Below are 25,668 nucleotides of genomic sequence, written 5' to 3'. Positions count from 1 at the left end.
GTCTCTCAATGTGTATTTGACTGATATTTCCTCATGTTTATGTTCAGGCTATGCATTTTTGGCAGGAAGACCACAGAAGTATGTTCCTAGTTTTTCAGTAACAGGAATAATACTCTGATAAAGCAAGTTTATTGGGATGGGAGTTAACCCCCCAATCCTCCCACTATCAAGCATAATAATTAGAAATATTCCCTTAAAAACCTGACATCTTGGGGCATCCGGGTGGTTCAGTCGGTTAACTGTCTGATTTTTGGTTTTGCCTCAGGTCAGTGTGGAGTTTGCTTGAGATTCTCTCTCCCTCTCCCTCTACCCCTCCCCCTGCTCATGCTCTCTCTCTCAAATAAATAAATCTAAAAAAACCCACAAAACTTGATCTCTTTAAAAAAAAACAAAAAATTAAAAAAAAACCAAGACTGACAACAACGTAATGTCATTTTAAACCTATTATATTAAATTTTAGAAATTAAAATTATTATACCCAATTCTGGATTGGGTCCTAGAACAGAAAAAGGACATTGATGGAAAAACTGGTGAAATATGAATAAAGTCCGGAGTTTAGTTAATAGTAATACAGATTTTTAGATTTGGCAAATGGGGCACTGTAATGTAGGTTGTTGACAACTGTGTGAACTGGGTGAGGGATCCAAGGCAACTGTACTGTCTCTGTAAGTTTTCTGCAAATCTAAAATTATTCTAGAATAAAAAATTTACTTAAAAAATAACCCCTGGGAAGTGGGGTGTTGGGGATATCACTTAAGGGTACAAACTTGCAATGAGTAGGAAATAAGTCCTAGAGACCTAATGTACAAAATCGTGAATATAGACAACGATATTATAATCACCAAACTTGCTAAGAGACTAGAACTCAATTATTCTAACCACTGAAAGGAAATGGTAATTATGTAATGAGATAGAGGTGCTAATTATCACTACAATGGCAATCATATTACAACATACAAATGTATCAAATTAACCTGTTATATACCTTAAATTTATACAATATGTCAAATATATTTCAATAAAAAAATAAATAAAACAACAAAAACAATAAAAAATCCCCGGTACTGATGAAGGTTAGGGGAAACAGAAGCTCCTTTATTGTTGATAGCAAAATAAAGAGGCAAAATCCTCTGACAGCAAACAGGATAAATAAACATCCTTATTGCCTTTGATTCTGTAATTTTACCAGGAAACACCTTAAGGAAGTAAGCCTAACAGGGGGGAAAAAAAGCAATGTGATAATTCATTTGCAGCATTATTTACAATCATGAAAAGTTAGAAGCAAACAGGGCAAGATTATGAAGTCACAAAAATGAGGCAAATGAAGACTATGGTATAACGACGGAAATGCTTAGATATGGCAAGTGAAAAAAATCCAAAATTATATATTCAGTATGCTTATACCTATGTAAAGAAAAATCTAACATAGGAAAAAGAAATTAACCAAAATGTGCTTTTTTAGGATTATGCCAGGAAAATGAACATTGCTCTGCTCAACTGTTTCTTTTTCCAATTTAACAAGTTTAAGTTGACTTAAACTGTTAAAAATAATTTCATTGAGCTATAATTCACATACCATAAAATTCATCCTTTTAAAGTATACAATTCGGGGGTTTCCGTATAGTCATAGGTGTGTAGCCATCACCACAATCGATTTTAAGAACATTTTATCACCTCCAAAGAAACCCTGTACCCTTTAGCAATCACTCCCCATCCTCCCTGACCAGCCCCCAGCCCTAGGCAACCACTTATCTATGCACCATTTTACATTTCTACCAGCAATTATATAAACTTTTATAACAAAAAAATTTACAAGAAACCTGTAAAAATTAACTGCTGCTCGCTATTAGGCAATGTTACATTTGAACTGGCTCGACGTTCACAAAGTAAAATAGTGGCTCCAGTAAAATCCAAGCTGGGCTTCTGCAGTTGGCAGCTTTCCCGTTCGCTAAGATCAGGCAGTGAGACAGGTGCCTCTTTTCTTTTTAAAAATAGTCTGTCATTTTGTTTGCTTAGCAACAGGAAATAGGGTGGTCTTTAATCTTAAAATTCTGACATTGTTATGTGTCTCACAAGCAGTTTTTAAGCCAGGAAAGCTGAAGAAAGAATGCTGTGTTTCACATTATTGTTGACACTGATATAACATTAGGAATTGAAAAGTCTTTGAGAGATAGATGTTATTGCCAAAAGAAGGGGTGCGTATCAGTATTTAAGGATCTAACATAATGATCAATGTTTCTCCGCCTTCCTATTACTTTCTGTAGCTCAGTGCTTGATGTAAATCTCTAATCCAGGATTTCAGTTCAGTTCTTCCTTTTCCCCTGACACAGTTACCCATCTGTAGTTTCTCTAAAAATTTTAGGAGTTGCAGAAAGTGATAGCAAAGCAAATGAATACAACTGAAAAATACTCATGAGTGAACAGAAGGTAACTTTTAAAACCAGGACTTCATCTTTACTGGGAGAAACGGGAGGGGACATACACAGGGAGAGATCAACAACTTTAGAATTATTGTAATGATGAAAAATAAAATAAAAACAGAGAGGGAGGCAAAAACAGAGAGGGAGGGAGTTAAGAGACTCTTAACTAAAGGAAACAAACTGAGGGCTGCTAGAGGGGAGGTGGGATGGGGATGGGGAAACAGGGTGATGGGCATTAAGGAGGGCACTTGATGGAATGAACACGGGTGTCATGTGCAACTGATGAATCACTAAATTCTGCCCTGAAACTAATAATGCACTATATGTTAACTAAACTGAATTTAAATAAAAAAATTTTTAAAAATTATTGTAATGATGACTTAGTTAATAATTACTAACTACAGTTGTCAAAGCAGGTAGATCTTAACCATTAGTGTATTTTGAAAAATACATTTATGTTATATTTCACACTTTGCAAAATGCTGAGAAAATCTTAATTTTTTTCTTACTATATTATTATTTTTTGCACAGACAAGGCAATTGAAAAGTATCAGGATGAATACAGAATGGAAATGGAGCTATCAGACCAAATTTCCAGTTTTCACACAGTACAATGATAACTTTTAGTTTCTATGTAAGCAAGTCCTTAAGTCACATTGAGATTTTTTTTTAAGGATTTTATTCATTCATTTGTCAGAGAAAGAGAGAGAGAGTGCACACAAGCAGGGGGAGCAGCAGGCAGAGGGAGAAGCAGGTTCCCTGCTGAGCAAGGAACCCAGTTCAGGACTCAATCCCAGGACCTGGGGATCATGACCTGAGCAAAAGGAAGACATTTAACCGACTGAGCCACCCAGGCGTCCCAGTCACACTGAAATTTTTTAAAAATCCCTTAATAAAAACTTACATATTGGGGCACCTGGGTGGCTCAGTCAGTTAAGCATCTGCCTTCAGCTCAGGTCATGATCCCAGGGTCCTGGGACTGGGTCCCACGTTGGGCTCCCTGCTCAGCAGGGGAATCTGCTTCTCCCTTAACCTCTGCCCCTGCTCATGTGCTCTCTCTCTCACTCTCTCAAATAAATAAAAATCTTTTTTAAAAATTTACATATAACAATTCTGAAGGAATTATTTTACTTTACCAGGTGTTATAAACTATTCAAAGACAGGACCTTTAAGGTAAGAGTGATTGAGGTTAAATGAGTTCATAAGGGCAGTGCCCTAATCCGATAGGACTGGTGTCCTCCTAAGAGGAGATACTAGAGATCTCTCTCCATGCAAATGCACAAAGAAGAGGCCATGTGAGAACATGAGAAGGGGCAGTCATCTGCAACCCAAAGAGAGAGAGGCCCTATCAGAAAGCACTTCTGCTGGCACCCTAACCCTGGACTTTCAGCTTCTGGAATTGTGAGAAAATAAATTTCCATTATTTAAGCCCCCAGTCTGTGGTATTTTGTTATGGTCACCTGAGCTAAGACATCATGTCAACACTTAACACTTCTTTCATTTTGCCACTGTGATAAATTATGGACACAATCAAATTTTTACAACTGAGGCCACAAAGAGGTATCTCTGGCCATTAAATCCAATAGTCATTGGATCTGTCTTAATTTTAAAATGGATCCATTAAATTGAGGCTTGAAAGGTATGTTCTGGAAATAATTTTGTTGGGTAAATCACTACAACATCAATCGATTACAAGTTATTATCACTCAGTGGCTTTATGTCTCATTTCTTTAATTCATAGGTAGCCTCTCCATCCCCAGAGCTGGTGTCTCCGCCAGCCTCGATGAGTAGCAAGAAGTCAGCACAAAAGAATGACTACCCTGGTGTAGAATAAAGATAGAGATGATGGGGACAGTGGTGAGAGTGGTGGCAGGATCAGTGAACATTCGAGCATTTACCAGATGTCAAGCAGATTTATATTCATTACCTTTTTTTTTTTTTTACGTTATGTTAGTCACCATACAGTACATCATTAGTTTTTGATGTAGTGTTCCATGATTCATTGTTTGCGTATAACACCCAGTACTCATTACAACACGTGTCCTCCTTAATATGCATCACGGGCTACCCCATCCTCCTACCCCATCCCCTCTGAAACCCTCAGATTGTTTCCTGGAGTCCATAGTCTCTCAGGGTTCGTCTCCCCCTGATTTCCCCCTCTTCAGTTTTCCCTTCCTTCCCCTAATGTCTTCTGTGCTACTCCTTATGTTCCACACATTCATTACCTTTTCTTATCCTCAAAACAACCATTACTATTTCCCTGCTCTTGTGGAACTTAGTTAGCCAGGCTGAACAATTTGCTCTTGGTCACAAGATTCAGACCCATACACGAGGACTCCAGTGCCAATCTCTTGCGATACAATACTCAAAACGAAATCAGTGAGACTCAAACTGTGTTACTGAACCACAGCTTTTTTTTAAAAACAAACAAATACAAAAATCTCTAATAATAAACTGGAAGTCTACGAGTGATTTCCTACTAAATTCAACCAGTACAAAATCAGACCTAAAATAGACTCTAAATGGAACCTCTACATAAAAAATACAATTGAGTCTACGTACAGTAAATGGGAAGAGTAGGAGAAAAGCAGATAGAAACTTCAACTGAAATTTAGCAGTCCTAAATTGTACCAAGCGGTGATTTTCAAAAAATAAACACATACACCTCAGCACCATCCTTTCCCCCATTACCCCCAGGCCTATGCAACTGCTGTGAATAAAACAGTACAAAGTCACGGTTTTCAAGAAGAGAAGCCTAACAAGTATCTGAGACTATCAAGACAAGAGCCCTTTCTTAATATGCCTTGTGTATGCTCCATGGTTCCCACACAGGGTGACTCAGGACACAACTGTGTCTCTTAGAGTTTTCTGTTCAAAAAGAAATGTGCAGAACTACATCAGAAAGGCAGAACGCCAGCTCCAGTTTCTAATTTTGAGAGATGTGAGTGAGGACAGAGGCAACTCACACACTACAACTAAAAGAGCGATTCCATCCGCAGGCAGTCTTTCTTCCTAAAATGCTCATGCCTTCCTCAAACTTTTTTTTTATTATTGTATTAACATTATTAAACTAACTAAGCTTCTATTTCTTTTTTTTTAATTAATCAATTAATTTGAGAGAGAGAGCAAGTGCGAGCAGGGGGAGGGGTAGAGGAAGAGGAAGAGAAAGAATCTCAAGCAGACTCCTTGACAAGCACGGAGGCCGACTTGGGGCTAAATCCCACTACCCATGAGATCATGACCTGAGCTGAAATCACTAGTCAGACACTTAACCTGCTGAGTCACCCCAGTGCCCCTGGAACTTTTATTTCTTGAGGACAGATTACCGAAAGTTGGACTGCTAGCACAAAGCACATGTGTACAGCCAACCCCCTGCACAGTCAAAAATCTGTATATAAGTTTTGACTCCCTTAAAACTTTAACTACTAATAGCCTCCTGCTGACCAGATGTCTTATCTATAACATAAACAGTCGATTAACACAATTTTTGTATGGTACATGTGTTATATACTGTATTCTTAAAATAACACAAGCCAGAAAAAAGAAAATCATAAGTACATTTATAGTACCATACATATATTTTTAAAAATCTGTGTATAAGTGGACCTGTACAGCGCAAACCCATGTTGTTCAAGGATCAACTGTATATTTGTGATAATTATTGCCAGGTTCCTTTCCAAAAAAATTCTAGCATGAATTCATTTTTTTCAGACTACATGAAAAAGACTATTTTTTTCTAATACACTATTTCATAGAATATAAGTATATGAAGTTTGTAAAATCTTCTAAAGAATAAGAAATCAATATTTGTTCTCCTATGGAGACTTCTGTAATCCCTTGTACTATCGAAGGGAGAAAAGAAACAGTGTTTTCCACAAAATTTGTCTTCCTCTTGCTAAGTTGACTTATGTTTCCTTTTCCCCTTCTCCTTCACTTTTTCTCTTTTCTCTATCACTCCACTACAAGATGTGTACAGATATATGTGTGTGTGTGTGTGTGCAATTTTCTCACTTATAAGAGCCTTTGACACATAACACACTTGTCACATAATTCCACCACAGAGAGAGCAAAGGAAGATAGTTGTGTAGCCAAATGTCTCCACAAAAGGAAAGTTTAAAAATATGGTTATTTTCATTCTTGACTGTGAGAAAGAGGCTAAGTCCCTTTCAGAGAGGCTTCTTTCTATGATTCTCCTAAGTAAAACCTTTCTTCCAGTAATTGAGAAACAAGTTGATGTATTTATTAGTTAAGGCTCTGCCACTGACCAGTTATGCAATCTGGAGACAAGTTACTTAATTTCTTTGGGCCTCCATCTCCTAATCTGTAAAATGGGTATAAAAATAAATCTTATTTTGTAAAGTTGTTGTAATGAGTCTGTGTATATGTGTATATTTACATATATTTATAGATGTATAATATAAATCCTTAGAACGGTACCTGAAACAGAGTAAGATCAATGTAAGTGTTAGATATTAATCTGAACCATATTACCCACTTGGGAGGTACCCACGAAAGAAAGCAGGATGTGGGGGCGCCTGGGTGGCTCAGCTGGTTAAGCGTCTGCCTTTGGCTAAGGTGATCATCCCAGGGTCCTGGGATCAAGCCCCGCTTCGGGCTCCCTGCTCAGCAGGGGAGTCTGCTTCTCCCTCTCCCTCTGTCCTTGCTCATGTGCTCTCTCTCTCGCTCACTCTATCCCTCAAATAAATAAATAAAATCTTAAAAAAAAAAAAGAAAGCAGGATGTGGAGAGCTCAAACTTCACGTGCCTTTGAAATCCAGTAGAGTGGGCACACATCTCATTCAAGAAGAATGTCTCTCCCTTCTTCCTTACTGAGGACTGGCAGCCTGCTACCTCTCATCAGATGGAGCAGTGGACGGGGTCTAGACCCTACCGTGCAGGAGCTCATGGTCTAGTAAGCCTGGAGAGAAGAGCATTTTCTACCATCTCCTGAAAAAAGACCTGCAGATCTAGTTTTAGGGCCAGGATTTGAAAAACTATTTGTGTAATTCGGTTTAATTTTTAATTAAGACTAGAAACACATACAAATAAAAAAGCTACTCAGATCAAAGAGGTCCAGCTGAACACCTTTGGACTTGTCATTGCCCTAGGTCAAATAAAGTCATTAACTTTGAGGATGGCAGAGCTGAGGGTGGGTCACCATCCCAAGCAAGGTACAACATCCTGGTATTAGAAACCTGGGCACCACTCAGTGCCCCACTTTAGAGACAGTCTTGCATTCTTTCTAATTGAGAATGGTTCAAGGAGACTGCTGGTGAATGAAGCATTGTGGGCCACTAAGGATAAGAAATTGGGGCTTATATAGATAACTTTAAGCAATAACTCAACTCCTTTACCCCCTCCCATGCACTGCTCTTTCCAGTAGTAGGTATGACAGGGCCAGACCCGTATCCATGGGAACCTTACCACCACAGTACATGCCCACAGTGTCCTCCTGGGCTGGGAACCCCCCTCACTGCTGTGCAGCAGCCAGGAGTGGAGCCAGGCACAACATTCAGTCAGTGACAGGAGCTAAGGAATAAACCCCTCTCTTTCCTGCTCCCAGGTGTGAGGACACGGAGGCATGTGTGACAGAGTCTTCCAAGGTTCCCTGATGGGACTGAGCTCCAGCTGCTCACAGTGGTAACCTCCTCAGTCACACACTACTGGCCATGCGGTTTTCCTCTCTATTCTGAGCTTCCTGGAACCACCTCCCAAATAATCCACCTACATTCCAGTCCTTATCTCAAGACCCGCTTCCAGGAGATTCCAACCTAAGTTATTTACTCTTTAAATATGAATACTTCAGGAAAGTATTATGACTCCTTTCCCCTTGCCATGATGTTTACTTCAGTCATGTGTCTCCTCCATGACACTGGTCACTTTACCCCTTGGAGATAAGCCCAGGCCCCACAGTGGCTGCCTTGGTCTTACGAAAACTGCTCAGATCCCGGGAGCTGCAGTCTGTCCTCTGGGAGTGGAACCCTTCCCATCATGAAACACGGGGGCGTCTGCCCTGTCTGGTGCCTCCCCTGCAGCGGGGCTGCTCCCAACTACAGCTCCACCACCTCTCCTGACACGGCTCCTACATGGCAGCAGGTGCACATCTGTCTTCTCACTTGGAAGTTCCTCTTCAGTAGAACTTTCAGGTGTTTCTTCTGCCCCACCAAGCCAACTCAAGCAGATGCTCCTTTTATTGGAAACATGTTCAGAGACAGACACTCCACCTTCCTTGGCTCACCTGACATAGCTGGAATATTGAGACCATTTCACTCTCTCCCAAGGTTAGGTAAAAATGCAGCACTGGGTAACTGGGTAACTGAAATATTTTGCATGATGTGGCCAGGGTGTTTTAATTGGACCAGGAATGTCTCCCAACTTTGGAAGATCATTTCACCCACAATACCCCTAGATGGCAGGGCAGCAAGATAGCTAATAGCATGGATGCCAAAGCCATATGGTCTGGTTTTGAGTTTTGGCTCTGCCTCACTGTGTAGTCTTAGGCATGTTAATTAACCTCTCTGAGTCTTCCCATGAAATGAAGATAACAGTACTTCCAGGATTGTTGAGAAGATTAAGTGAGCTGATGAATATAAAGTGCTTCATGTAGCAGCTGGCACAGAATATGTGTGCAGTGATCATTACCCATTGTTACTATTAGTATCAGAAGGGGAAGTAACAATTTGCATAACCATTTCTCCATGTGACCCTTGCAGGAAGGTTTACAACAGTGAAGTGGAACTCCCCAATTTGAACTTTAGCCCTATGCTGAGATTCCCTGGCCCTCCATGGCTCTCCAGCCAGGCCTACCACAGTACCATCCTGCTGTGAAGTATCCAGTTCACTTCTACTTTTAGTAGAATATGTTTCACAGTACAATAGTTCAATGCAACTTCACAACCCCTACCCCAAAATTTATACTCTCATTCACAAATGCCATCTCCATCTCTCTTGGTACGTAAGATTTGATGTGTTCTTATGTATAATCTTTAGTCATTGCTCATAAGAAAAACTGAGCAACTAGAACATGCCTAAAGACCAACAGAATTAAAGTTTACCCCCAAAACAAAAAAATGCAACGTATAATAGAGGAAAAGGATTATTAAATTGTAGTAAAATCTGTTAGGACTCAAATGGGGGCTTTGTCTTTTTGCTGTTAACCAAAAAAAAAAAGAGTTTATTAAGTAAACTAATACAGGCAGCAAGCTTGGGGAATGAGTAGACCAATTATTAATTCTCTTTAGAGAACACATGACCCTGAAGAGTAGCCACTGGATGCGTGAAGACTCTGGATGTCTTAGTATGAAACTGAGCTAGAATTTTACCTTGAGAAGACGGACAACCACTACTTCATGACTTTTCTTAGGAGAGTATCCCAGTTACTGCTAAGATTGAAAGGTACACAACCACTTAAAAGACATATCTTTTTGTAATGCAGAATTATCACTAATTTGGTAAATCCTCTCCCCCCTCATTAGTGTTTTCCACCTCAGTGGCAACTCCCAATTTCAGCTCTTAACTCTTCCTGTCTGAACCAACCCTGATTTCTTCAGTTCTACCACCTCCTTCCCCCAGTTCCCCCTGCAGGCACCACCAGCCTCATCTTCCTGCAGCTGCACACTGGTGGCATCACCATTCTGTCCACAAGTCCTGCTGTCACCTGCCCCAAGACACACAGAAACACACACATACGTACATGCACACATGATTCCAGGGGGAAATCTCAATCCTTAACCTGGTACTTACAATAATTAACTGCTAGTACCTGAAGACAGACAACTCTGGCAACGGAGATGAATTCATTTGACTTGTCTAAAGAAGAGATGTGTGGACTTCCACTGGAAAAAAAATGTAACTCATATGATAAGGAATTGTTCTCGAAATAGTACAGAAGAAGGATTAACTAATTCATGATTTTACTGAAATGGAACTAAATGGAACTTAATGTTCCATAATGTAACTTTCCAAGCTCATTGTCTACCACTTCCCTACAAGAACATCAGATGTTAGCCAGGCTGAACAACTAACCACTGGGCTTTCCTGCTTCTGTTCCTTTACTCATAACATCTCCGAACCTTAGAATTTCTACCATATTCCCACTGACTGACATCCTTTCCATCCGGCACACTAGTTCAAACACCACCTCCTCCACCAAGCCTTCGGCTACTCATGCTAGTGGAAGCATGCCTTTTTTCTTCACACAGCACATGGCTAGCCCATGTCACTGGCATTTATCACATACTATCCTGTGCCTTAGAAAGGACATCTCCTTGAAGGCAAACACTGTGCAATTCATAGGGGGACCTACTGTGGCTTCTCATACAAATCTCTTGCTCAAAACCTATTTATTGACTTCAACCAGTGACACTATACTGTGTGCTTCAGGCCAGTCCCTGAAGACAGACAACTCTGGGAACAGAGACAAATTCATTTGACTATCTAAGGCAGAGATGTGTGGATTTCCACCGGAAAAAAAATGTAACTCATATGATAAGGAATTGTTCTGGAATTAGTATATAAGAAGGATTAACTAACTCATCATTTTACTGAAATGTATTTACCTTTTAATTGATGGAACATCAATAGGAAGTTGAAAAAGGCAAGATATAAATTTCTCAAAATGTTACCTAATTGATTCTTACATACAGTCAATAATCAAAGCTTTTAAGGAGATGACACTTTTCAGTATAAAGGGAAATACTTCTCTTCTAATTATTATATGTAACATCTTTAAGGGGTTGTCAGCTGCATGTCTCTTGTCCTAATTTTAAATATAACTTAAAAGGAGACTACATAACTGTACGTAAGGTAAGGAATCAGTAGTGCAAATAGAAAAAAAAAGGTCTCCCGTTTTACTTAAGTACCACTGACCCTGTCGTACTAAGAATGCATTTATCAGGAATGGCATAGAAAGAACAAACCGGTTTATAGATTAAAAACACGTCAATTATTTCATGACCTAATGTCAAACAGAAAAACTGCCTGCATGGTTTAGAAGTCTATCACATTATACCACATTTGGCGTACATCTAATGGCACAGAAATCATTTAACATTAAAGGCCTTTTTATCTAGGTCAAGGTTGCTGGGATTTGGTGTTTTGTATCTTACGGTTTAAAGAATGCTCCAAATTCTAGGTTTTTTAACTTTTTAATCTTTGGGAAGGAAAACTAAAACTTCCTATAAACTCAGATTAATGCCTGCTAATGCATGGAAAAAAGGAAAACTAAAACCTTCCTCCTACTATAAAAACAAAATAGTGTGGCCTCTGTTTCTTTTCTGATAAGAGTCTTAAATACCAAACAGTTAACTGCATAATAACATTTACTGGCAGCCAGGCAGCCTGCTTAGCAGATATATAAAGCAGGTAAAAGGAGAAAAAGTTAATTTCTTGGCTGAATGATTCCATCGGTAGCTATAGGGCAAACCTGAAAGTCTTTTAGTAAAGTAGCAGTTGGTTCTTCTATCAATCTGTAGCACACATACTCTTCCAAGGAAAGCATTAAATATGAAAATCATATCCCGTTATCATCTGTTTCCAGCTTTCAGCCCAGTAAGCTTTTCTTAATGAATGCTGCAGCCTAAGGAACAAGCACGCTGTTGGCTTCTCTGAATAATGGAGTGATGCTACCATTTTTGCTTATTACAATATCGACTGGCTGAGGGGGTTTCACACATAGTCACAAGTGACTACTCTTGCCAGCATGCTCCAAGTTATTACAAGATGTTTTTAGACATTTCATCTAAAAGAGCTTTACTGCTTTTAGTGAAGAAAACATCTATGGTCTTGAACAGAATCATTTATATGGAGATAGGCTGCAGGATTAGAAGCCTGTATTACGCCAGATACATAGCAGAATTTATTTAAGTATTCCTTGCCAGTCTTTTTGTCTGTTGCTTAGATATGCAATCTTTTCTTTCCACTTCCTCTGTGAAAAGGTTAAAATGTACAAAATTATATATACAAAGAAGAGAAGCAAAAGGCCACATTTTGTTTATCTTTTACTTAAAATATTTCTGGAACTAAGAAAAAAAAAAAGCGGCTACAAAGCATTATTTAGACAAACATAATTTCACCTGCTAACGACACTAAGGTTTTCTTGGGAATCTGTCTCTTTTAAACCTGCCTTGACGGCCTTTCAGCACATTTAACTGAATTAGACATTAAAGCATACTCTATAAGGAAAAGTCTTTAAATAATACTTAAGAGTTAATCAAAAAGATCTTTGTAATAAGATGATTTTATTTAAAACATTATTGCAAAAGAGGAATACTCCAGAAATCCTCTGTCAACAGGTTTATAATTTTAATCCATTACCTTTCCTCTGTCTTCGTCTTTCAGTTTGCCTCTTGCTCCCAGGCTCTCTTTCGACAGTAGCTCCACCTTCTTCTTCATTTGAGCCTCATATTTGTTCTAAACATAAACAAAGTTTTGATTTTGTGGTCGCTCTTATGACAACCAGCACCTGCCTGTATTTTTCAGTCTTTAGAGAATAAAAAGAACACTGAAGTAGAAAGTAAAAGCTGATGTTGCCAAGAAATTCAACTTATCTTAGAAAATAGATGATTTCACAAATAAAATGTCAAAAGCTGAGTTCTATAAAATGCTATATGTTTTTAAATAAGATTTGATGGGTTCTCATTGTCTGTCATCAACATAGGGAATAAAACCTTGGCATATTAAGCTCTCAGGAAAATCTAGTTACTTTATTATGAAACCAACACACTGGACAGTGTTTACTCTGAAAACTTTTGTCCTAAAGGAAAAGAAATCAATCCTACTGACTTCTTATCTGTATGATATCTACATTAGTATCATGGTCCTACTAGTCACAGCAACACAGTATATTATTTGTTAGATCATCTACTTGAAATGAATTCCATTTTCTATGAATAAAAATATAGTAGACATCAGTGATCAGCACCATAGAAATGAAGTTTGCTCCGGCAGTAGTAACTACATAAAGATGTCTGCTTCATTATCACACTATAATTGATGAAAGTGATTCCATCATAAAATGACTTTTTCTTAAAAGCAAGGCATAAAAGGTGCTTTGATTCAGTGTTAGTAATTAAAGCCTTAAGAAATTCACTGATGGTGGTCCATCACAGATAAGTATCAGAACATTTTCTAAATTAGGCTGTGATGCACTGCAATTAGAAATAAACCTATGAGAGAAAAAAAAAGAAATACGCCTATGTGATAATCAAATTAGAAAACTGTTTCCTTAATTCTCAGTCTGAATATGAAATTGGCCTCAGTTTGTTTTGACATACCAAAAAAACTGATCAAAATTTATTTGCTTCCCTCAAAATATCTCAAATTATATGCTTTCCCATTTTTAATAACAGTTAAGCAGGGAATTTTTTTCTCTCTCGGAATATTAACATGATAGATGACAGCAATGATCTAAAGAGATTCCTAATTAAATAAAAGTTTTGTAAGGCCAGTAAACATGATAAACCAAGAAAAGATAAAGAAATACGGCAATTAAGATAATACAATTTACATCTCTCTATTCTATATCTACCCTTTGGACTCAGAGATATTTACTTTTAACCCCAAGAGCTTTCAAAAGGCATACATTACAGAGTCTAAGGGAAAGTATCCTTAAAAAGGGATGGGGGAGGGGGGTGAATTATAAAATAAACATCAAGCTTTATTAAATAATTAGAGGTTAAACAAAAATTCTTCATTCCTGTGGCTGCAAATATTTTCTTAGGTTCTTTGAGATCAGTTACAAACATGCAACAGGCATTGTACCTGATTTCCTCATTATGGAGGGATCATTTCAGAGCCACATCTTCCAAAGGCAGAATACTTTCTCATGGAAACATGTGTTTTGTTTAATTCAATTTGCTGCAGCAAAAACTGATAACTGCGTTAGGGCTTTATAAAGAACAGTAAGGAAAGTCTCTTCACTAATCCAATTTAGACTGTTCTCAGTGCATCCAAAAAATTTACGGAATTTACTAATTTCTAAATTAGTGATGTAAATAAAAACCGAACAATGTATTTGAAATCAAAAGTTGCTGTGCATGAGAGACTATGGACTCTGAGAAACAAACTGAGGGCTTCAGAGGGGTGGGGGGTGGGGGAATGGAATAGGCTGGTGATGGGTAGTAAGGAGGGCACGTATTGCGTGGTGCACTGGGTGTTATACGCAACTAATGAATCATCGAAAGTTACATCAAAAAAATAAAAATTAAAATTAAAAATTAAAAAAAAATAAGGTTGGACTCTTTCAAGCCAAAAAAAAAAAAAAAGTTGCTGTGATAAATGGATAATTGATACAAACTATAACTCTACATCCTCTAGGACCACAGACTTGCGCCTACAAATGCTCTTTTTCTTGCCTTTTATTTATACATAGCATAGGACATTTGGTTACTACTCATCAAATCCATCTTCTGAACACTGGAGAGCAAGGGTTTTCAACCCCCACCTCCTATTCTATCTGCATACAAACAAAGGGTTGTATTATGTTTAAAAGTTTTTGAAGTTTGGAAAACTGTATAGATGAATCTTTCCAAAGCTTCCACAGCTACCAATGTCTGATGAGACAGCAGAGCACGCGTCCTAGTTTTCCAGCCATCAGTCTTTCGTGTTTCATTTCCCATTTCCTCTCTGATCAGGTCCCATTATATTTCCACGATACATAGGGCTTGTATTGCATCCTTTCTGTCTTGTGCTGACTCAGGTCCCTGTTCCCTCCCTTGTGTGGCCTAGATTCCTCACTGTCAGATTTGCTGCTTTGGGGGCCGAAGTTCGCATGTCCTGGTAGCATCTCCAGTCCACAGCCTCTCTAAGGACAGTCCCCTCTTCCCCCAACTCCCCTAGGGAAATTTCTTTTAATAAACCCAAGAGCACAGAATCAATCCATCAGGTAACTTGTTCTGTCTGTTATCATCTTGCTTCACAGCGCTGGGCTGGATGCTGCCCACTACATTTAGGAGGATTTTTCTATTCACTTCCTTACTGTGCACAAACGATTTCATCTCAGCTCAACAGATGAAATCTGTTGGTGGTGGTCTGGGGTGGTGGGAAGAGGAGATGAAGGTCCTGGCGGGTCTTTCAGGTCTCTAGGATATCTCTCCATGCTCATGACATGGATCATTTTCCATTCTTTCCTTCTTCTGTATCCCCACTTCCATTCCTTCAGTTTCCCCTCATCACATTAGCACTTGCCTGAAAGTACCACCACTACTTTTTATTTAAACAGGCTTCCTTTTTTCAGTGGTCTTTGGGATTATATAAATATTTGCGGTTACAGAACTGAACAGACATTTAAAATCTACTGGCCCAGACTCTTCACATTGGAGTTGAAAAAATGGGTACAGAGAGTTACACAAACTGTCTGATTTGACCCTCAGGACTGCGATTCACAATCTTTTGTTTTCTCTTCTATTTTTTCCAGTGTATGGGTTTCCTCTTAAATGCTGAGTTTTTACAAAAAGGTATGGAGGAACACTTACCTATATGCAATTAATGCATATTAACAAGTAAGGCACTCTGGCTGATAAAAAATAAAAATAGGATAAGCTACAGACTGTCTTCCAGGAGCCTGAAGGTCATGCCTTGTCCACAGTGGCTGTCACAATGCTCAGTAGGAAGTGAATGAGAGGTCAAAGATTTGTTCTCTTCAAATTTTATCCCCAGTGGGCATACATCACCTAAGAACTGAATTTTTAACAAGAATCACATCTTTAAATAGTGACATTATATCTTTAGAGTGCCTCTGCCATTAAACAGAAATGCTCCTGGGAAGGTATAACACAGGATAGAACCAATACCACATTAGCTCTCCCATAGTTGCTCATGGTTCATAAGAGAGAACGATGAAAAATATGGAAGAATCAACTTTCAGTCAGAGGGGGAGGGGGGGAGTCTCAATGCCTACTGAGTGCTTCGAGTCTAGGGAGGTGTTCCTCAAAGCTAACTGAGTGCTTATTATGTGCCACATTCAGGGTCAGATACTGACAGCACTGAAATAAGATGAGGAGCCCACAGTGAGGTGGGAAAATGTAAACAATGACAATCCCACAAAGGAAGTACTTACAGAGATAATTATGGCACAGATCTAAGGCAGGACAGAGGGAAAGAGGCCTTCTACTTAAAGAAGATAGGAGATAATGTGGTGCTTTCAAGGAAATACAGGTTCTGCATGTTTAAAATTCAGTGGGTGCGTGTGAGTACATGTGTAAGAGAGAGAGAATGCGCACATGTGTGGGAAATAAAGATGGAGAGGGACGGTGGGAAGATATGGGGATGAGGGAATATTGCATGAGATGGGGGTACAGAGGAGACGCGTGGGGAGAGGGAGTGAGCAGAGATAGGAGGAAGAGAAAAGGAGGTGGAGGGGGGCACGCGGGGAAGAGAAAATGTGCACATGTCTGTGTATTTGTGTGAGAGGGACAGCGAGAAGGAACGTGTGTGTGTGTGTGTGTGTGTGTGTGTGTGTGTGTGTGTGTGTGTGTTAGGGGTCATAAGGTTGAGCTGTGGAGTGGTATGCAGGCAGAGAGTAGCATCTGGGCTTTATCCTAGAAGGCTGAGCAAGCACTCAAGGCTTTCAGGCAGATGAGAGACATAACCAGGTGATGATTCTCCTCAACTGAGGACCCCCCTTGAGTGCCCTGACATGCCAGCTTTATGCCTGGCACTTGAATAGGGGAGGCTGAAACAGAGCTGGCAATACTCCACACATGTCCCTGGGACCCTTTTGGGTGCTCCTAAGTCCTAGCATCTCTGTCTCTGTGCCTAAGGAGCTCACAATTATTTCCCCTCACCTGATTCTCTTCCCCATCAGTCCTCAATCAGTGATGCTCAGGAGCCATGTATGCATATTCCAAATGCTCTGAACCCACTCACCAGGCTTTCCCTGTGGGGTTAAGTTCCAGATGCCGACTATGGTAGTTGGCTGAGTGGTACACCCTGTTCCAGCCACCTGTCCTTCCCTGTCTCATCTGCCTGCCTGCCTACACACCCTCCCTGCACTTCCCAAATAAACCACTTACATTTGAATCCTTGTCTCAGGGTCCACTTCAGGAGAACCCAACTTGAGATAAGGGCAAAGGATACCCAAGGAAAACTGCTCTAAGGACCAACTGGGGCTCTTCTACAAAAGCACTAATGCAGGGAGCGGGGGCTGGAGGGGGGACAGAAAGAGGGAGAGAAGGATACAATCCTCACAACACTACTAATATTTACATACTTGAACAGAGTTTAGTCAGGCTCTTTATCTGACAAGCATAGCCACAACACTGTATTTTCAAATCTACATGACAGATCAATAGTCTTTAAAAGCCCTGAATATGATCACAGGCCCCCAAATAAAATAGTATAATTCATAAAATCTGTTGAAAGGGTATTTTGTTAGCCTTTATCCCATTTAAAAAGATCTTAACATTATAGTCCTACAAAGTGGAGAGAAATGCATTTAATATAATCTGGGCCAAATGACCACTTCTTGCACGTTGCTTCACTCTGTTTCACTTTCTGGAACTCTACCAGTTATTAATTCATTTGCATTAACTATATTCTATTCAAGGGGAAATATCCCTGGCACTTTGGGGTGTGTCGGCAATACGCCCCATCAGAACACCTCTCTCCTAAGACTTACACACGGTCAGCCAGCAGAGGAGGTAAAGATCTGATACCTGAGTGGGAAGGGATTAAGAAGAGACAAGTTGTTCTAGCCTTCCTAAGACCACCACTGGACACCAGGACAAAAAGAAGAGGCAGAAAGGCAGGAGAACACAGCAGGGACAAACATTTCCTTCTCTGAAACTCTGCTTACACACAGTTTGCTGAGGTAAGTGGTGTCACTGGCTGGAGTTTCAAATATCACTGCCTGGTTTCACAGATACATTTCAAGTATTCAGCTTTGGGTTCAGGGTGACTCCCAATGTACAGTTCTCCACGGAACTCACATCTTTCCCAATTGTAGCTACATGGTCTGCTCTTCTATGCCGTCACAGATTGTTTTCACAAGGCATTCCTTACCCAAGACTCAACTGCTTTCAATATAAAAATATTTACAAAGGATCATTCCCCCTTTCAAATCCCTCCCTCTCACATTTGGCTACATCGTGAAATCAACAACTAAATAAAGCATCAATGTGAAAATAAAAGGAAAATTTCTATTATTTCTTTTTTTCTAGTGGGAAGGCAAAATTCCCTGCTTTGTCTACCACTTTTATTTTCTCTGTGAAATTTCTGAACAGCAAAGAGATTTACATTGTTGATACTAACAACTGCTTTTTCTTTTTTAAATTATGTTCAGTTATCCATCTAAATTAGGCATCAAACTCAACCTCACTTAGTTCAGACCACCTGACATCACAATTCATGAGCCTCCTGATGGGATGCAATATGTAACCTCAGCTATGACTATTTAACTAAATAAAATTAACAAAGTTAAGAACTCAGTCCTCAGTGTCACAAGCCACATTTTAAGTGCTCAGCAGCCATGTCTGTCTAGTGGCTACTGTATTAGACAGCAACAGTACAGACAGTGAACATTTTTATCACTAGAGAAAGTTCTATTATGCAGTGCTGGTCTAATCCAAATTTTCAGTTAAATGATACCTCAAAGAAATAACCAGTCAAATTCAGATCATTCTACAGGCAATTAGACTACCTTCTTCAAAAAGCCAGTGTCATGAAAAAAAAAAAAAAAAGGAAGAATGGTAGGAGACTAGATTTACAGACCAAAAAAGACACAACCAAATGTAATGTGCAAACCCTACTTGGTCTGGAAAAATAAAGAGAATCTTGGAGGGAACTGGGGAAATTTAAATATTGGGTGGATAGTAAATGACATTACTAATTTTCTTAGGTGTGATAAAGGTAGTATGATTATGTAGGAGACTTTCCTTGTTCTTAGGAGATCCACACTCAAGTATTTAGGGGAGAAATGTCATGGTGTCCACAGCATACTTTCAATGGCTCAGGAAAATATGTGTATACATACACACACACACACACAAAGCGAATACGGTAAAATATTTACAACTATTGCATCTGGGTAGAGAGTATATGAGTTTTCCTAGTCCACTCAGGCAGCTATAACAAAACACTACTGACTGGGTGACTTATAAACATCAGAAATGTATTGCTCACGGTTCTGCTGGAGGCTAGAAAGTCCAAGATCAAGGTGCCAGTGTGGTCACCTTCTGGTGAGGGCCCTCTTCCTCATTCAGAGCCACCGCCTTCTCACTGCATCTTCCCATGGTAGAAGGGGCTAGGGAGCTCTCTGGAGCTTCTCTTAGAAGGCATCCTATGTCATCCACCTTCATGACACAAGCAACTCTCAAAGGCCCCAGCTACAAGTACCATCACATTTGGGGGTTAGGACTTTGAGATATGAATTTCAGGAGGACACAAACATTCAGACCACTGAATGAATGTTCATTATAATAATTCTTTTCATTTTTGTGCATACTTGAAATAAAGGCTCAGTGGGGGAAACTCCTAGAGAAAAAAAAAAAGAAAGGGAGGTACTGAAGCCAACCTCTCCTGTAACCAGCATGCAGTTGTGTTAACTTGAGCAACAGCCCTTGGCCAGCACAAATCGTGAGGAAAAAGGGCCTAGCCCTCCACACCTGGTATAATGTGTGGAGCTGAAGGTTGCCCAGCACCTTAGGGGAGTGGGGTCTCAGAATCAAAGAAGGCTACGGAGAGCAGTTGCTCTGGGTCACACAGCTGAGGAGCATAAAGGTGAACTCGATGGGGCCAGTTCTACCCTCAGTCTCTCCTCAACATACTGCCTGACCAGAACAGAGGAGCCTAGATGCCAGAAAAAAGAACCCTTTAAAGAAGGAGGTAGTCCCCAAAAAGAATGAAATCTTGCCATCTGCAATGACATGGATGGAGCTAGAGTATATTACGCTAAGTGAAATAAGTCAGATAAAGAAAGACAAATACTATATGATTTCACTCAAATGTAGAATTTAACGAACAAAACAGATGAACATATAGGGGGTGGGGGGAGAAGAGAGAGGGCAACAAACCGTAAGAGGCTCTTAACGACAGAGAAGAAACTGATGGTTGAGAGAGGGAGGTGGGTGGGGGATGGGCTAGATGGGTGATGGGCATTAAGTAGGGCACCTGTTGTGATGAGCACTGGGTGTTGTATATAAGTGATGAATCACTGAATTCTACTCCTGAAACCAATATTGCACTGTATGTTCACTAACTAGAATTTAAATAAAATTTTTAAATTAGTTAAATTAGTTAACTTGATTAATGAAAAAACATCAATAAAAAAAAATAAAGAAGGAGGTAGTCTCTAGAAGAATCCCTAATGCTGCCCAAATTCAATCATGAGGCCAACAAATACCATGTGCCAGGTCTGTGCCAGGTGGTGGCTAGTGCCCGTGCCTGTTACAAGTTAATTATTTGTGTAGTATAACAACATACAGATATTCCATTAATTCCTCAACTAAAACAGAAATCTGAGAAAATGCAATTTCAAGTTCCCCAATCAAAATTTGGACATAGTACTCCACAGAAAAATGGGCAGTTAATCTTATGGATGAACAACTGAACATTAGTGACCACCACTGATCTGACACGTATTGCTATTACTTCCTTCTAATTTTGGCAAAAGAGATGGAGAAAGAGAGAGAGAGAAATAAGTACAAAACAAGATGTTACCTTCAGTTCTTGAAGCTTCTCTGTATTTGTGGTAAAATGTCCAACATGAGCTTGGACATTCTCAAACCGCTTTAAAAATTCTTGGTTTCGAGTATGAGCCTTCTTTTCTGATTCAGATATTTCCTTCAGGTATTTCTTTAGTTTAACATACTTCAGCTTAACTCTAGAAAAATAAAAGCAGATTTTTAAACAATACAGTTAGACTCTGAAAAATCAAAGGAGGAGAATTTTCTTTAACAAAATTGTTAATGAGACAATGTATTCGGAGATATTTTACCCAAACACTGAAAGCTAAGGGCAGAATGTACATGCATTTTTAGAGAGAAGAAATTAATGCAACATCACTGAGTATCACACCCAGGCATAACTCTCCTGAGAAATGTATACAAGACTACATTATAACATTCATACAATAAAGATTTATATGGATTTCTTTCTCAAAATTAAATGTGATTTCAAGAGCGGTGTCTATGTGGCATGATCGGATGAATAGCCCATTAGCATTCTTTTTATGACAGACCATTTCAAAACTACCGCTTAGATGGAAACAGACTCAAACTATAAACCATAATCCATAAATATTAAGAAATTCCAAAATTTAAAATACCCCAAACACTCTCATTTAATTAATATTAAAATTTTAATTAGGAACTGTAACAATATATTTTAAAAATATTTTATGATAATATATGGGCTGTAATTCAACTTGAATTGTGAAAAAACCTTTAGAGACTCTCATCCAAAGTGTAAAATAAAAGGCACACTACTCTTCCCACAGAACCAACGCTGCTCACTCTAGCTCTTTCTTCTTCACAACTTTTACATGATAAGAATACCTGGTATGAAGCATTTCTACTGTTAGTTCAATATGATAATTCACCATTCTTTTTTATTAAGTTTTTTATTTTAATCCCAGTATAGTTAACTTACAGTGTTGTATTAGTTTCAGGTATATAATATAGTGACTCAACAATTCTATATATTACTCAGTGCTCACAATTTTTCAACATTCTCCTATCGAGCAAAACCAAGTTGAAAATTACAAAGATGTTCACCCTCAAAAACAGATTTGCAAAGATGCTGGAGATGTTAAAAATTAATCAGTAATAGACCTTAAACTTCTAAGCCTAGGTCAAAAGTTTTCAAGAAATTCTTTATCGTGCTAATAATTCTGTGCTTTGACTTTGGATGGCTGTCCGCATTTTTTCTTCTGAACAAAAACTTAAGACTTTTACTGCTGCCCACGTCTGCCACTTGCAACGCAAGCGACAGTAACAGAGGTGGAACATAAAGCACTGTCCTTCACAGGCAGCACTTGGTGAAGCTGCTGGTGGTGGCCAGTGTCCAAGTGGAGTGGGTACAACAGTAACCATGCCTTTTCCACCCAAAGTCTAGTTTCATTCCTGCCCCCGCATTACCCTTCAATGCTGACCACAGAAGTCACCCACCCAGCCATGCAGTCATTCATGGATTCAGCACTGTGAATAGGAAAGCCACTCAGCTAGTCAACGGGGAAAACAAAAAATTAGATAAGTCCAATACAGTGTGATGAATGCTAAGGGGGAAACTGCCAGGGACTCTTACAGACTGGGCAACCTGACCTAGTTGAAGGGGTCAGGAACGCCTTCCCAGTGGAAATGAATTTTTAGCTTAGACATGATGAAGGATGGGTAAGAGTTAACCCAAAACTGGGGAAAGCCAGGGTGAGAAGATGAGGGGAAACACTCAAGCAGGGGAAATAGCATGTTGGAAAGCTCAAAGGCAATAGTTAAGAACAACAGTAAAACTGGTCAAAGCAGTAACAAATAATATATTATTGCCTCTTACACTGGGTCAAACACTGCTTTAAGGCTCTGTTAAGCTCTCATAACCACCATTATCCTCATGTGACAGATGAAGAAATGGAGGTACAGAGTGTTGAAGGACTTGTCCCAGCATCACATGACTAAGAGCTGGTGGGACTCAGACTGAATGGAAGCACCTGGCAACAAAGCCCACCTGCTTACTCGATACTACAAAATTCCTGTCGTGTTTCAGACACTGAAAGATTCTGTCTAACATGTAATTGGAGGCTGGTAAGAGAGGGTGATGATGAAGATTACCCAGGGGCAGGTAACAGAGGGTCTGGTAAGCTGTTGTGCCAGATACTCTGCAGGCCCTCCTCACACCCTCCTGGACCAGCGCTTCCTCTGCCAGCCATGGCTGCAGCCACCTGGTAGCACCTGTCTCAGCTGCATCTGGTATCTTGCTTTCCCAGAGCTACTCCTCTGAGTTCGCAACATGGATACAAGAAAGAGTTAATGCCTCCTGGGGCAGCCCTGCCCTATGCAAGGTTACCAGCAGGTAAATGGCTCCCCTTCCTTCCTTGAGTGGACACTTGTGAGGAGCAGGGAGGCGGGCTACATGGCTCCTCTGAAGGTCTGGAAGGATGGAGTCCCAGGTGCCCAAGCAGTGACCGGCTCCTACTTAATTCTTCCCAGCTCTGCTCGCCAGTTTTATGTGACCACTTCCTAAAATAAACTATCATCTACACACAAACCCTTGTCTTGGGCTCTGCCTTCTGGGGTGGTGGGGACAAGATTGAAATAGCCATGTTAGACAGTTTGGATTTTTATCCTGTCAGGCAGTCAAAGAAAGTGTATTTTTAGCAAATCACTCCCTCTGTCTTCCAGGTAGTGAGAGGCTAAGTAAGAGAGGGGAATAAACTCGGCAAACTGATAGCTTGGTAAAGGTCCCCAGGAAGCCACGAATAGGCTGCAAGAGAGGTCTCCACCCCTTCGGCCACTCCCTTAGCTGTGTGCTACAAAAATGGCAGCTGCAACGATGCTCTCAGACTTGGGCCCACTTCTGAGGCCATGGCATCCACAACACTGCTATTTCTTCCACCATCTCACTGGCTTTTTGTCTCTTCTAGAAATACTGGGGACATATCGCTGTCCACCGTGACTGGTATCCTTGGAGGTACACTGAATCCTAAAACCATATGAGGAAACAAATGGACCTGGTGGGTGGTTTGGTTTTAAAATTTTCTCTCACTTCTGAATGACATATTTTCATTTCTCACTCGTAGTATGAGGTAACTAAATAAAAAAATTAATGCTATCATAGCCAGAAATCTTTCATATGAATAACCTTGGCAGTAATACCACACATTTGGCTTAAGGATGAAGTTCAGTTTCCATAAAATAGAATTAAAAATATTAAAAGTTGGCTCTTCATATTAGAATAACCCAGAAAGGATAATATGTATTTTATCCATTGCTCATAATAATTTTCACAGGCATTGTCAAATATCCGTGAACAAATGAGACATCATGTAACCCTGTCTTCAACAGTTGGTTGAAAGGCCAGCTACAGTCATTATGCCTTAATCATTACGCAGGCTCAGTGTGTTTAAACTGTGATAAAAAAGATAAGACTAAATGCATCTTATTCTTCAGCTATATAAGCCACAGAGATTCCTGAAATACCACAAATATCAAATAGTGAAAATAAAACAATTTTTATCTTACACAAATTTTAACGAAATTTATTCCTACATTTTATAGTGATTATATTAAATTTCAGTGTTTACTGGAAACGATTACACATTAGATATAAGAGAACAGTAAAAGTACTGCAATTACGGTATCTGTAACATACATTAGGGTTACATTTTTATTGACTAACACACACCACCTGGTTTAAAAAGTGTTACCACTGTCACATCTTACCTGTATACATCAGATTGATTATATTCATAAAGTTTCTTTTCCAGCTCCAGTCTCTTTTTTTCACTACAATATAGAAAGAAAATGTTTTATGAATAAGTTACACTGATAAGTAATAGGCAGTTGGATTTAGAACATGATCTCCTTTGAAATTACACCTTTGTGAGAATGTGTCTCTGGTCTTTCTAAGAAGCAGAAAATGCCAGTTGTTTGAAACTCAAGACACAAAAATATTTGGCAGTTACTATGGAAATCTAAAAAGCAAAATGATACCAGTATGAAGCAAAAAGAATAAATTTTCAAAGTAAATGGGAGAAAGGCACTAAAAAAAGACTGGAAAGCAGATTCATTCATTCAACAAGTACTTCTTGAGTGCCATGATGAACCAGGTCCTGTTCCAGGCCTGAATACTATCATGGTGAACAAGGCAGCTGACACTCTAGAGGGAAGGACAGACAATAAACAAGATAAATACGTAAAATATACTATGGCCAGATTTTTCTGAGATAGTGGCATTTGAGCGATGGGGGTTCTACCAGGTCAAGACAACATACTTCCACAAATGCACCTTGGACTGAAGACTGGTGGCTTGCTCTGCTCCCAGCCAGACAAGTGTGGGCAGAGCCAAGTCTGTGAAAAGTACACCTAGCTCCATTCACTTTTAATGAACACCAAGTCCCCAAACACTATTACTTCAAATTTGGAGGAGTTTCTTTTTATAACTTTGTGACATCACCATGATTTGTCACTGACTGCTACTCTCTGGAGCTACTCCCAGTAAAGACTTAGCTGGTGAGTTCAGGTGAGTGCTGGCAGTAAGCTAGAGGACAAAGCTTACCCTGCACATCTGTACACCCAAGCCTGGTAAGAGGTAAGGGAAACTG

General features: G+C 39.5%; 1 protein-coding gene across 6 annotated transcripts in view; it reads right to left on the bottom strand.

Moving 5' to 3' along the window:
• KIZ (kizuna centrosomal protein) overlaps positions 1-25,668 on the bottom strand; it is a 126,996-nt gene that overhangs the window by 93,429 nt on the left and 7,899 nt on the right. For 4 of the 6 annotated variants that reach the window (XM_026487469.4, XM_026487470.4, XM_057312707.1 and 1 more), the window contains exons 2-4: positions 24,788-24,850; positions 21,075-21,237; positions 12,735-12,830 (exon numbers count right to left, since the gene is read on the bottom strand). In XM_026487469.4, coding sequence (XP_026343254.2) covers positions 12,735-12,830; positions 21,075-21,237; positions 24,788-24,850 — 322 coding nt within the window. The remainder of the gene's footprint in view (positions 1-12,734; positions 12,831-21,074; positions 21,238-24,787; positions 24,851-25,668) is intronic. The other 2 variants (XM_057312708.1, XM_057312709.1) reach the window with 1 other exon arrangement.

Source organism: Ursus arctos, unplaced genomic scaffold (genome assembly GCF_023065955.2).
Source record: "Ursus arctos isolate Adak ecotype North America unplaced genomic scaffold, UrsArc2.0 scaffold_16, whole genome shotgun sequence".
Classification (NCBI taxonomy): Eukaryota; Metazoa; Chordata; class Mammalia; order Carnivora; family Ursidae; genus Ursus; species Ursus arctos.
This window is presented reverse-complemented; position numbering and strand designations above follow the sequence as displayed.